Genomic DNA, 14,746 nt, shown 5'->3' with positions numbered 1-14,746 from the left:
CCGTTAAATCCAAAGTAGCTGAGCAGTGGCTTGGCTCCCACCAGTTGTGGCAAATAGCAAACAGGATCCTGAACAGAAGTGTGCATTCTATCCCAACCATCATCAATGAACCCGAGGTCATCTTGTCAGCATCAGATAAGGCCAAACTATTTGCCAAGAACTTTGCAGCTAATCCTACCCTATGCAACGAAGGCCATCAACTCCTCGTATTTCCTCCTATAACAGACAACACACTATGCAATATACAAGTATCTGTGCATGATGTTGCCAAGCTAATCAAGAACCTTGATTCCAATAAAGCAACTGGCCCTGACGGCATTCCAATTATAGTATTGAAAAAGCTTCAACCAAAATTGCCCCCATACTTACAAAACTATTTAAACATTGCCTTAAGGAGAAGTGCTTTCCAACACTCTGAAAACCTCATCAATATGCCCTGTATTTAAGAATTCAGGTGATACGTCATCTCCCTCTCAGGACAGACCAATAAGTCTCCTGTGTGTCATAAGTAAGCTGCTGGAATCCATATTAAATAGAGAAGTAGTAACCACCTCAGCAAAAACAACCTTCTTAGTGACATGCAATATGGTTTCCCTTCTGCTAGATCTACAGCAGATGTGCTAATGGTTATATCTCATAGGATTAGTGAATCTCTTGACAAAGTCTTCCTTTCTAGGGCAATTGCTCTTGACATATCAAAGGCCTTCGATAAGGTATGGCATAAGAGCCTACTTCACAAGGTTTCCAGCTATGGTATAACTGGAAATGTTTTCTCAATTATAAAATCATTTCTCTCTGATAGGTTCATAAGAGTAGTGGTTGATGGGCAGAAATCAGAGGCCCACAGTATTAATGCTGGAGTTCCTCAGGGGTCCATACTGGGCCCAACTCTCTTCCTGATGTACATCAATGATCTCCCAAAACACATACTTAAATCATTCGTTGACATCTATGCTGATGACACGACATATCAAAGGTAGTAAATGACAAAGTTCTCTCTGATTCTCTCTCCTCTGATCTTGAGCGTGTGGTTCAGTGGGGGAAGAGGTGGCTGGTTACTTTTAATGCATCTAAAACCAAGCTTCTATCTTTACATCTTCTACGCTCTGATCTCCATCTGGCATCAATTGAAATGGATGGCTCTCATCTTGGGGAGGCTCCATGTTTTGACAAGCTTCTGGGTTTGACCTTTACTCCTGATCTGAAATGGAACACGTACATCAAATCTGTTGCCAGGGATGCTGGGAAAATGGTAGGATCCTTCTACCACTCCAGAAGATATCTCACTACTGATACAATTCTCTATCTGTATAAAAGCCAAGTACGTCCAAGGATGGAGTACTGCTGCCACATCTGGGCTGGAGCTGCTAAAAACAGCCTATCCTGCCTTGACAGAGTACAAAATAGACTTCGTAGCCTAGTGGGGGGGGTCCTTTTCTCTTCCCTGCAGCCTCTCTCCCACAGAAGAGATGTTGCAAGCCTGTCTTTGTTTTATCAATATTTCCATGGCAAGTGCTCGTCTGAGCTCTCATCTCTGGTGCCCACTCACCAATCTTTCACGAAAAACACCCATCTAGCTGAAACGACTGTCAGTACTTTTCCCCACTCTTTATCTGTGCCTAAATCAAAATGTAGATTCTATGAACAAAGCTTCTTTCCTAGAAGTGCACGCCTGTGGAACTCTGTTCCATCTGCCTGTTTCCCACCTGACTACAACTTGGATGTCTTCAAGTCTAACATAAACAAATTCCCGACAAACCGCCCCCTTAAGTAAGACACTTTTTCAAATCTCCAATACTAACAATTACTACGATACTATTCCATTGATTACTGTACACGCAATAGCCCTTATCCCCGCATGGCTTCCAGGCCTTCATAATTGGTTACCTATATGTAAAAAAAAATTTTTTTTTTAAAGTGATCCGACAATTTCATTAGACTTTACAGAAAAATCTGACAAAATTGTCGGATCGTTAACATGATTCGGTAATCGAAATGTGTAATCAAGCAGATAAAACGGTAATAAAAAATATAATTGGACTTTTTAGCCCATTAAAAAAACAAGAAAATGTTGTAGGCCGTTTACTTAAAATGAGTGCTTGATTGACGGTTGTATATAGATGAATTTTTGCTAATTTTTGCATTAAATACTAATCTTATTAATTTCTAACTGTACATCGAAAGGATACCATAATGCTTGTTCGCTGCAGCTTATAACAAAGGTTTATGAGCAATTTCAGCTAACTCAGTCCAGTAGTTTCCAAGAAAAAATGGAACTCTCAAACGGTGTAAGAGAAATATAGTATAGGTGTTTGTCTATGATAATCGGGTATTTAAAATAAGTTATCGCATATGATTGACTTTGGTGGAAAAAGAAAACATAATTCTTCAACAAAGAAAATATCAGAAAGAAATATGAGTTCAAGTAAAAAAAAAAATTATAGTTTGTCTAAAATGAATCTGCAATATACTACTATTTTCACATTGAAAGATTTTAATTATATAATTATTGTTTTACTTCTGGTGCTATCAGATCAGGCTGTCTGAATATATCAGTTTCCTAACTTAAATGCAGCAAACATAGATGTTACTGTTGGTTTCGTTTGTTTGTTTGTTTGTTTGTTTTTTCCTTTCTCTATGCAAAACTCAATCATGTTCTGCAAAACAAAAACGGCAATTTTTCTCTACAAAACAACCAAACCAAACACTATGAATAAATTGTTATGGCGAGATGAGCAATTCACCGCCGGAACTTTTTATCGAAAGAACGTGATCACCGGTCACCGGTTGTCAGAGCCTTCCCTGGGCGGGAACACTTAAAAAACGTAACATGCTGTCTCTGTAAATATTCTCAATAAACTTCTCTATTTCTTTATTACTTCAGAATCTCTTTATCCATTTATTTCCCTGGTGGAATACCTTTCTTGAATATCCTTTTATTACGGCCACCCACCGTAGGATATATCAACTGGCGACGAAGATGAGATACGAACTGTAAATTCATCTAAAAAAAAAAAAAAAAAAAAAAAAAACACGTGGTAACCGAGAACATTCTAAAAATTGTTGTTCACAAAGTTCACTTTTAATTGAAGAAAAAGCTTCTTAGAAAGCGTAGACTGGTGTCTGCCACAAATTTACGCAAGTAAAAAATAATTTTTATATTATTGACGAGTTAAACTCCGTTTTTCTCTTTTTAAACTCCCAAAGAGTTGACGTTATATAACGTGTGTGTGTGTGTATAAATTGTGACTTTCTTCATGATTAACGGACGTGTTTTTTGTATTTGGTTAATACGATAAAAAAAATCAACAAATGAATAATACTGAGGAGTCTGTGTTTATTTAATAAAGAAAATTTTTTAAAAGAAGTTTACGTGTGTCTGCTGAAGTAGACGAAAAAAAGTCTCTTGAAATTTTGTCAAGTGTTATTTTAACGGTGATTTTTTTTTCGGAACTTTCCTATGTGTTGACAATTTTCTGTGAAAATAAGCATCTTGTTTTTTAACAATATTTTTTCTCTCTGTGGTATACGTTAACTTGCTATTGATACATTTAAAAAGAAAATGACATCGGAACAAATAGCGACGTTGACGAAAACGTTAACAGAGTTTAATCGCTCAACAAAAAGCCCAAATGGATTTTCAAAAACAAATGCTAATTCAACAAGAACGTTTCGAAACTCTTGTAATACAACAAACGACGGACAATCGCTTATTTTGTGAAACGATTTTGTCAGAAAAATCTAAGGAGGATGCATCCAGATTTTTTTCGGCTGAGGGTATAGCGAACTCGCTTTCAGAGTTTAAATATGACCCAGAAAAAAGCGACACTTTTCCAGCCTATTATCGTAGGTTTGAAACGATATTTACAAAACGATGCGAGAAGTGGTCGGATGAGGAAAAAATAACACTATGACTCCAAAAAATGGGCACAGAGGAAAATACTAAATTCACGAATTTGATATTGCCTAAAAAACCGGAAGAGATCTCTTTTTCTGAAACGGTGAAAATTTTGCGTGTTATATTCGGTGAAAGAGATAGTCTTTTTCATACACGGTATAGGTGTTTAAATATGTCAAAAGACAAAACTGATGACATTGTCACACATGCAGGCAAAGTCAACGCCCAGTGTGAACTGTTTAAATTAAAGGATTTATCAGTGGACATGTTTAAGTGCTACATATTTGTCCAGGGACTGACAGCACCGAAGGGCAAAGATTTAAGGTCAAGGATATTATCAATCATGGAACAAGACCCGGAAATAAACTTGCAAAAAGTGACAAAAGAATGTCAAAAATTGATAAATGTAAAAAGGGGCACTACGAGGATAGAGGGAAAAGTCACATCCCAAGTCCAGGGAGTAAAACAGAAGACATTTCCAAAAGACAAAGGGAAAAGTTTTTAATGTTGGAGTTGTGCGGGTCCGCACTTAAGAAAAAACTGCCCTTATAAAGACCAACGTTGTACAAAATGTGGCCTAGTGGGACACCGGGCATCCCACTGCCGAACTAAGCAAGACAAAAGACGGAAATGGAAGCCAAAAGTAAATGTGGTCTTGTCCAAAGAAGAAATAAAACAAGGAGGGAAACGGAAATTCGTTCACACACAAATAAATGGTCACTCAGTGAAGCTACTTTTAGACACAGGTAGCGACATATCAATTATCGACGAAGTAACCTGGAAGAGAATTTGTGGTCCAAAACTGAGAAAAACACAAAAAATTGCAAAAGGTGTTTCCGGAGAGCGATTAAAATTCATGGGAGAATTTAATTGCAGTGTTTCGCTTAGACCGAAAACTTTTTCCTCAAACCTTTCCGTTGTTCGAGGAATAAATTCTTGCCTTTTTGGAATTGATTGGATTGTTTTGTTTGATTTATGGGGGCTACCCATAAATTCATTTTGCAATAATGTGAGAGCGTTGGAAAAGAAAAATTCCAAACAAAATAACCATTTTCTGACAGTGTTAAAAAGTGAATTCCCCAAAGAGGGATTAGGAGTGTGCACCAAAACTGAAGTAAATTTTGAATTAAAACAGAATGTGAAACCTGTTTTTAGACCAAAAAGAAATGTGGCTTTTTCTTCAAAAGAAGATATTGAAATTGAACTAAAAAGACTACAGAAGAATAGTGTAGTCGAAAAAGTTGACTATTCTGAGTGGGCGAGCCCCACTGTGTATGTTAAAAAGAAAAATAAGAATATTCGGGTATGTGCCGATTTTTCTACAGGCCTTAATGACTGTCTGATGGATCATAGTTATCCACTTCCATCTCCTGAAGACATTTTTACAAAGCTGAATGGAGGTAGAATTTTCTCCAAAATTGACTTATCAGAAGCTTACCTTCAGGTAAAAGTCAGTGAAGAATGTTCTAAGTATTTGTGTATCAATACCCATCTAGGACTTTTCCGACTAAAAAGACTTCCTTTTGGATTAAAAGTGGCCCCAGCACTATTTCAGCAAATAATGGATACGATGCTTGCTGATTTAGATGTTGCAATCGCATATTTGGATGACATCCTTGTCAAAAGTAAAAATGTGCAGGAACATAAGGAACACATCAGAGCAGTTTTCCAAAGAATTGAGGAATTTGGTTTCAAGTTAAGTGCCGAAAAATGTGAATTCTTTTTAAAACAGATAAAATATCTTGGTCAAATCATCGACAGCCAAGGCAGAAGACCGGATCCTCACAGAACAGAAGCAATCGAGAGGATGCCAGCACCCAATAATGTTGCCCAGTTACAATCTTTTTGGGGTTTGGCTCAATATTATGCTATTTATATTCCAAACATGCATAAGTTGAGAGCACCATTGAATGATTTGTTAAAAAAAGGACAAAAGTGGATTCGGTCAAAAGAATGCCAAAATGCGTTTGAATATATTAAGAAATGTCTGCTATCAGATTTAGCTCTAGCACATTTTGATCCACAGAAAGAATTGATTGTTGCATCAGATGCAAGTGACTATGGAGTAGGAGCAGTTCTTCTCCATAAACTTGAAGATGGATCAACAAAGCCAATAGCCCATACATCCAGATCACTTTTGCCGGCTGAAAGAAACTATTCTCAAATTGAAAAAGAAAGCTTGGCGATTATTTATGCCATTAAAAAAATTCCATAGATTTATTCATGGAAGGATGTTTACTTTGCAAACCCACCACAAACCCTTATTGACTATTTTGGGCTCTAAAAAAGGCATACTTACGCACACTGCGAACAGACTCCAACGATGGAGCATAATTCTACTAAATTATAACTTCAAAATGGAGTACATTTCATACAAAAATATCGGACATGCAGTGTGCTGAACCTTTGGAAGACACAGTAATAGCTGCATTGACAGAGGAAAAAGAACTCTCCGGATTACTGTGCAACACAATCAGAGAGTTACCAGTGACTCTAGACGAAATAAATAAGGCAGCAGAAAAGGATGATTATATTGTGAAAATGAAAAAGTTGGTGCAACTAAATGGAAAATCAAAGAAAGACCCTAAAATTTTTCCATTTTCCATTTGTGCTCAAAGCTTAATGTACGCAGACAGAGTCGTCATACCGACTACGCTTCGGAGAAGAATTTTAAAATAATTTCATAGTGGTCATCCAGGCATGTCGAGAATGAAAGCTTTAATGCGTGGATATACGTATTGGCCTAGGATGGACCAGGATATTGAAAAACTCGTAAGAGAGTGTCGAGGGTGTCAGCTAGCAGCAAAGGCACCACCTGTGCAGATACAACCGTGGCCAAAGATTGATACACCGTGAACTCGGTTACATATCGATTATGCAGGTCCTTTAAATGGACATTATTTCTTAATGGTCGTCGACAGTTTCACAAAATGGCCAGAAGTGTTTAAATACAAACACCCTACTTTGATGAGTACAATAGATGCACTAAGAGTTCTCTTCAGTCGTTTTGGAGTGCCTAAAACTATTGTCAGCGACAACAGCACCCAATTTACCAGCAAAGAATTTGAAGAATTCTGCAAGGCTCTAGCCATTGAACATTTAACAATGGCAATCTACCACCCAAGTTCAAATGGCCTAGCAGAGAGGTTCGTCGATACATTCAAAAGAGCCTTGAAGAAAAACCAAGGCATGGACACTGACGAGAAGAGTCTTGAACGATTTTTATCGGTGTACAGGATAACTCCGAACCCAAACACTGATACCGGTTCGTCACCAGCCGAACTGATGTTTGCACGGAAAATCAGATCTGTATTTGACAGAATTTTACCAAGTGCAACCAGAGTAACAACAACAAAAGAAAATTTTCCAACAAGGTTTTACAAACCTGGTGACAGAATATTCTTCCTGAGGTACAGGAGTGGAAAAAATTTTTAAATTTTGGAGAGGAGGGGATTATCATGAAAAGAATCGGACACATGCTATATTCTGTAAGAAGTAATAAATTCGACTGTCGCAGGCATATAAATCAGCTAAGACCTCGACACACTGATGACTACAAACAGGCAGAAGAAAATGACCTGCCCCTAGAGGTTTTGTATGATTCTTTTAATATTCCCCAACCCTTAACAGAACTTACTCCAGATTTGAGAGTTCCAGCTTCTCCACCCACTCAAACGATATTGAGGAGAAAAAGTACAAGGGTGAAAAGAAAAGTTAACCGGCTGAGCCCCAAGCCAAAAAGCAAACGATATTAAGCCAAATTCTCTTGGGAGAAATTGTCTTGGGGGAGGTGTTGTGGCGAGATGAGCAATTCACCGCCGGAACTTTTTATCGAAAGAACGTGATCACCGGTTGTCAGAGCCTTCCCTGGGCGGGAACACTTAAAAAACATAACATGCTGTCGCTGTAAATATTTTCAATAAACTTCTCTATTTCTTTATTACTTCAGAACCTTTTTATCCATTTATTTCCCTGGTGGAATACCTTTCTTGAATATCCTTTTATTACGGCCACCCACCGCAGGATATATCATTAATATTTAAAAATATAAAGAACTTGAACATAAAAACTTCTACCAAAATGACCGGATTCAGCCTTAAATAATTTAAAAGGGTTGATATGCCGTTAAACAACATAACCGAATCATTGTCTTACTCGTTTTATGAATAAAGTAATAATAGAAAGAATTTATGTTTAAATAATTGCTAAAATGTATTGCTTTGGAGTTTATTTTGAAATCAACCTGTATTGGACCATTGTCGTCACACCTGGATTACTTTTCCAAGGACTTTGGTTGGACTATACATTTTATTTTAAATTTTCTTTATCTTTTTTCCCAAAAATGTTCTTTTGTAGTTTCTTTCTACCTATTTTATTGGTTCTGGAAATGACCTTAAACTATATCCGATTGTTAGGCCCCAGCTTGCGGGCTTTGGGGAGTGTGGAGCCACCCTTTAATTGCTATTGCTTCCAGGTCCACTCTGACCTGGAGTGGTAGTATCTGTTAGGATCCCAATTATGGGTTAAATAGAAACCGACTTGAAAAATTTTCTTCAAAATCACTAGATTCGGCATTAAATAACCTGAAAAGGGTTGATATGCCGTAAAACAAACAAACAAACAACCTATTTTATTATTTGTTAATCCATTTTACTTCCTTTTTCGTCCTTTCTTCTTCGTCCCACACCGTTGTCTACCTCCTCCCCTACCAACATTTCTTAATTTCTATACCCACCCCCTTTAAAACTCCCCATTAATTCACCCCATTTCATTTCAAATCTAAATGTTCCCAAGCCGGTTTTATCTTTGTATACCCATATAGTGTTATAATGCTAGATTTCTCATCATCTGATGAAAAGCATTTAGCCTCGAAATGCCACGATCTAAAGAGGTTCTTTTACATTTTCCTTTCATTTTTGTCCTCATTGACCTAATGAGTTAATAAAGTGCTATGTAACTTATATTCCCCATATTATATACATGTATATGTACTGAATCAGGTGATTTATATTATGAACAAAATAAGGGAGGGCAAGTTGGATGTTAAAGAAAAACTCACAAATGACAAAAATGGATGATAATGAATTTTTTCTTTTCTGTATTTTTTTGTTCAGACTCTCAGTTTTGGACGAAGATGCGTTTGGTTATGATTTCATCGGAGAATACAGGGTACCACTAAAAAGATTGAAGCCAAATGAGACCAAAAACTTTACCGTCTATTTGGAAAAACCTCTTCCTGTAAGTAAGATCAGACTCTTTTATTCAACACACACATATATATGCATGGTTGTATGTATAATAGACATGTTGGGTTAGTAACTGTTTTATACATATTATTACAAATAAAGTTCATTTTGTGAAGTAATCAATTTGCAAGTAAATATATAAATATTTTTTTCTTTATACTATTCATTCTTTTTTATATATACTGCCCTCTATCTCCCAATCTTTCTCCTTAGCTCGCTCTCTCTCTCTCTCTCTCTCTCTCTCTCTCTCACACACACTCTCAGTCTCTAGTTGTCTTTCTTCAACCTTCTCTCTCAGTCTCTATTTCTCTCTCTTCAACCCTCTCTTTCATTTTCTATTTCTTCCCACAACCCTCTTTCATTTTCTATTTCTTCCCACATCCCTCTTTCATTTTCCATCTCTTCCCACAACCCTCTTTCATTTTCCATCTCTTCCCACAACCCTCTTTCATTTTCCATCTCTTCCCACAACCCTCTTTCATTTTCCATCTCTTCCCACAACCCTCTTTCATTTTCCATCTCTTCCCACAACCCTCTTTCATTTTCCATCTCTTCCCACAACCCTCTTTCATTTTCCATCTCTTCCCACAACCCTCTTTCATTTTCCATCTCTTCCCACACCCTCTTTCATTTTCTATCTCTTCCCACAACCCTTTTTTTTTCTTTATACTATTCATTCCTTTTTATATATACTGCCCTCTATTTCCCCAATCTTTCTCCTTAACTCTCTCTCTCTCTCTCTCTCTCTCTCTCTCTCTCTAGTTGTCTTTATTCAACCCTTTCTCTCAGTCTCTATCTCTCACTCTTCAACCCTCTCTTTCATTTTCTATCTCTTCCCACAACCCTCTCTTTCATTTTCTATCTCTTTTAATTATCTATACCATTTTGTCTTCTAAAGGATAACTAATAAATTTCTACAGTTTTCTTTTGACGTCATAAATGTCTAAAAGTTTTTCCTAAGTTTTAATGAAAACACTTGAAAACCTTTAAATCTGCAGAAAGAAAAGAGGAAAAAAGAAAGTTGTTCGCTTTGCCATGTTTTCTGTGAGAATTTTTCTAAAACAAAACAAGTTCTTAAAAACTCTTATCAAAATAAATCAAGAATTTAAACATTGTATTCATCCATTCTTACATGAAACCCTCTTTGTCTTTTTCACTTGTACTTATGCAAAAGAAACCCTGTATTGGAAGATCCAGTGCTTCTTCATTAATGGTCACAATGACAATTTACACTTTTAGTAAAAAAAAAAAAAAAAAAAATACTTTGATGTACTTACCTGTTATGCAGAAATAAGTATACTCACCAAAATTGGGAAAAATGATTAAGTGAAAGATTATTACAAGTAAAAATTAATTTTATCATAAATTAGTTTTGCTGCATTTTAGAATATTAAATATTGAATATTAAAACAAGGGAGGTTACTGCAGTCTGTCATTTTAGCAGTTTTTTTTTAAATGGATGTTAATAATTTAAACATAGAAGGCGGCCCTGTCGGTGGGGCATTAGAATACACCGACTGCCCCCCTGCAGAGGGTAAAAGTCCCTCAATGGGGGTCCTGGATATGACCTTAAACTATATCCAGTGGTGAGGCCCCAGCTTGTGGGCTTTGGGAAGTGTGGAGCCACCCTTTAATTACCATTGCTCCCAGGTCCACTCTGACCCGGAGTGGTAGTACCTGTTAGGGTCCCAACTATGGGTTAAATAGAAAATGACTTGAAAACAACAAATATATTCTATTAAAATTTTTTTCTTCAAAATCTTTGGATTCGGCATTAAATAACCCGAAAAGGGTTGATATGCCGTAAAACAAAGACAACCAACCAACCAAACATAGAAGAGTTTTTTTGTTTTTTTTATCTAAATAAATTTCTTTAATTTTCTATCTGAAATGGGTATTTTAGGTTTTCCGGTTACTTCTAACCTTGTTGATGGCGGATCAAGGAAATACGATAAACTGTTGTTTCTTCTTTAAAAAGATTTAGGGGGTCGTCTATTCGATCATTCCCCCCCCCCCCCCAATATTTGGTGAGGATACTTATTGCTGCATGGCACATCAGAATATCAAAATGTTTTTACTTGAAATGCGGATTGTTACAAATAATAAAGAAGTACCGAAGATTCAGTTTTAATATAAAACTTTTGTCCTTGTTGCTGACTTTTCATTAAATCTACTAGTATGCTGAATGTTAATATGGCTGAACAAATTGCTGAAAACGCTTTCATGATTAACCAGTTATTTTGTTCATTAGAATAAATCATTTATTTTATGAATCTGTATTAATCTGAACGAAAGATGTTTCTGCTATCAAACTCGTTCATACCTATTCTACTTGAAAAAAAATGGTTTGCTAGGTTTAACTCCTTTAAAACCAAGCTCCTCTCCTATCACTAAATCTAGTGCTACCAAATCAGGCTGTCTGAAGATACCGGCTGAAGATTCCCGATGTAAAATGTACAAAACATTGATGTTGTTATTTTTTGTTATCCTTTCTCTTTGGAAAACTCAATCATGTTCTGTAAAATCCAAAACAAAATAATTTTCCCTTTCTGAATTTTTGACATGAGGATTGGATATTCATATCATTTGGCTTCTTCAGGCTGTGCTCATCTTGCATATCATTTTCAGAATGTTTTGGTCGATGTAATCTCCGACCTTCTTCAGGTATATTTTGCTAAACTTGGGAATCTTTCTGTTGAACTTGGGAATTTGCACGGAATTTTATTTAATTTACAGGGGGTAATATGTTCTCGTTCTGTCAACCATGACTGTATAGAATTCCTAAGTAATTCGCAATTGTATTTTCGTCACTCACACTGATGATTGAATATTCAACCATCAAAAGAATGTCACTTTTACAACTGAATATTTTCAAGTACTGTATCCTCTGTGCCACAAATCCTTGCAAACAATTCTAGTACGAATTCTACAAGCCTATTTTATTTCTAGATGTAAATATTGCTATTTATTACTATATATATATATATATATATATATATATATATAGTGACAGTTTTGAGAAGAAAAAATTTGAGCATGCAAAAATGAAGCGTGATATCCGGAAGAAAAATCTGTTAGATATATCAGGTCTGTCAAAGGCTTTTGTGCTGAACCACGTCTGTGATTTATGCAGTAAAATGATTTTATCCGGAGCCAGTCTAGCTAGCCACAAGCAATCACATGGAAATCAGTCTTTCTTTGACGGGGGGGGGGGGGAAACAATGCAGAGCACATGTTTTATTTGTTCTGTGGTCTGCAAATCAAGTGGAGGTCTGAAGCGTCATGTGAATGTTCACAGTAAGGCAGTACTGGTTGGTGTCCCTTAATCTCGGCTAAAATATGACCCTTGCAATAGACTGTAAGAGCAGGGCTGGTCTGAGGAGTCACTTTCGTTCCCACAGAAGATAGAAAATGCATCTTGACCACATCTCCACATGTATATATGTATGTGTGTATAAATGTATATACCCCCCCCCAAAAAAAAAAAAAATTATAAAATGTATTAAATGAAATAACAAAAACAAAAGAATATTTTTAAAAATACATGGAAATGGATAAATAATCAACAATAAAGCAAAGGAAAGATGGTCTTCTTCTGTCAAGAAGTGACGATCATTATATATATATATATATATATATATATATATAATTTATTTATACACAACATTGATGTGCATATGTGCGTACATGCTTCTGTAATCACCCGTGCTGGGGAGATTACCTCTTCAGGCCAAGAATTTCTCTCGTTTTCGAGGTAAATTCTTGGCCTGAAGACGTAATCTCCCCAGCACGGGTAATTACAAAAAATGTATGCACATATGTAGCCATCAATGTTTGTATAAATAAATTTTATATACCTTCTCTCTTTACTCATTTAGCACTTTTTGGTAGACACATATTGTTTCATTGGATGTACTTCTAAGAAACTAAACTCTACTGTCATAATATATATATATATATATATATATATATATATATATATGAACAAATGATTAATAAAATATGTTAAAAGACATCTTGAAAAAGAGTTAAAAACATATTTAATTTTAAAAAAGGAAACACAAGATAAGTGGATAGTCCTTAATCCGCAGAGTTTCGAAGAAATACTCTCCTTCTCATCAAAGGGCAGGAATTAGCAAAATGCAGGATCGGATTTTGCATATATAAGTATTTAATGAAACTACAAGTAAGTCAAAGATCTTACTTGGTTAAAAAAAAGGGTGAGGTAAGGGGAACAGGAGGCAAAAGAAAAATAATAAAAAGATTTCACATGAATGGATAGTCCAGTGAAGGGTAAAAATCCAAAAATGGTAAAATCCAAAACGGTCGAATTTAAAATTTCAATCCACTGGGTAAATTCCAAATGGTCCAAAATCATCCAAAAGGTAGAGTTCCTTGGAAAAAAGTGCAAATGGAATGAATTCCAAATCATTAAAAGAAAAGTACTAGAGATAATATTTGAAACACGTCTGTCAAGGCTGGATGAGTCAAAAAATTCAAAGCTCTATTTCCTTTTCGGTTTTATTGAGCTTTTTATATCTGGCTGAGTTTATTTTACTTGTAAATATTAACTCTTTAATATTTATAATATATTTTAAGTTTACCATTTTGATTACCTAAGTAAACTTATTGTAACTTTTATTTTATATATATATATATATATATATATATATATATATATATATATTGTAGTACCTACTTATTACTATATATACTATCTATTAACGGTTCCCATATGGTGTTAAATTCGATACTAGGTCTACTTAGTAATTGATTGTCACCCATCATATACGTTGCTTCTTTGAGTCGTCTTATTTTCCACCTTTTTTCCCTGTCTATAATTTTTATTTCGTCCCATAAGGATAAATAGTTTCCATTTTCCCTCTAGATACGGTCAGCCATATCTGATTTTTCAATTCCTCTAACCTTACTTTTAGTGGATGATATGTCTCACCTTTGTATAGTTTTCCACATTTGCAGGGGATTTCGTACACGTAGTTCTTAGTCATGATTTTTTCTGTAGGGAGCTTGACTCGCAAAAGATGCTACTGGAATCGAAGTATTTCTCAATAATCTCCTGATGTTATACGAATTGCATATTCTTTGAAGTTTTCTGACAAGCCTTTCATGTATAGTATATGAACTGTGGTGAGTTTTCAGGTGGTGTTATTTGGTGTTTTGTCCAGATTTCTTGATAGTTGTTTCGGTGGAAGGTTTCTCTTAAACTATCCATCTCCTCTTGATATATATTACTGTTATTACATATTGCGTTTGCTCGGTGTTATGGGCAACGGACGATTCCTTTCTTTACATTATATGGATGGGAGTGGAAGTTTAGATACTGTCCAGTAAATGTTGGCTTTCGATATACAGATGATATAAACCCCTGATCAGTGTGAGTTATCATCACATCTAGGAATAATAATTTATGTTTGGTTTTTTTTTTCCATTGTGAACTGTATAAATGGACAGATAGCGTTCACATGGTTCACTAATCTTTGAACATCTTTCTGGTAGGGGCCAGAGCATGAATGTGTCATCCAGCTCGCAGCCATATTATTGGCTTTAGTAGTGCTGATCCTAATGCCATTTCTTTACAGTT

The 14,746-nt window shown here is 35.7% G+C and overlaps 1 protein-coding gene across 4 annotated transcripts in view; it reads left to right on the top strand.

Annotated features, from left to right (window-relative positions):
- LOC145290933 (rabphilin-3A-like) overlaps positions 1 to 14,746 on the top strand; it is a 1,108,728-nt gene that overhangs the window by 1,015,620 nt on the left and 78,362 nt on the right. For all 4 annotated transcript variants that reach the window (XM_080136654.1, XM_080136564.1, XM_080136609.1 and 1 more), the window contains one exon: positions 9,013 to 9,136. In XM_080136654.1, coding sequence (XP_079992780.1) covers positions 9,013 to 9,136 — 124 coding nt within the window. The remainder of the gene's footprint in view (positions 1 to 9,012; positions 9,137 to 14,746) is intronic.

This window comes from Euprymna scolopes, chromosome 1 (assembly GCF_053919585.1).
Source record: "Euprymna scolopes isolate OS-2025 chromosome 1, ASM5391958v1, whole genome shotgun sequence".
NCBI classification, from domain to species: domain Eukaryota; kingdom Metazoa; phylum Mollusca; class Cephalopoda; order Sepiida; family Sepiolidae; genus Euprymna; species Euprymna scolopes.
The sequence above is the reverse complement of the archived record's forward strand: the minus strand, read 5'-3'. Positions and strand labels throughout refer to the sequence as shown.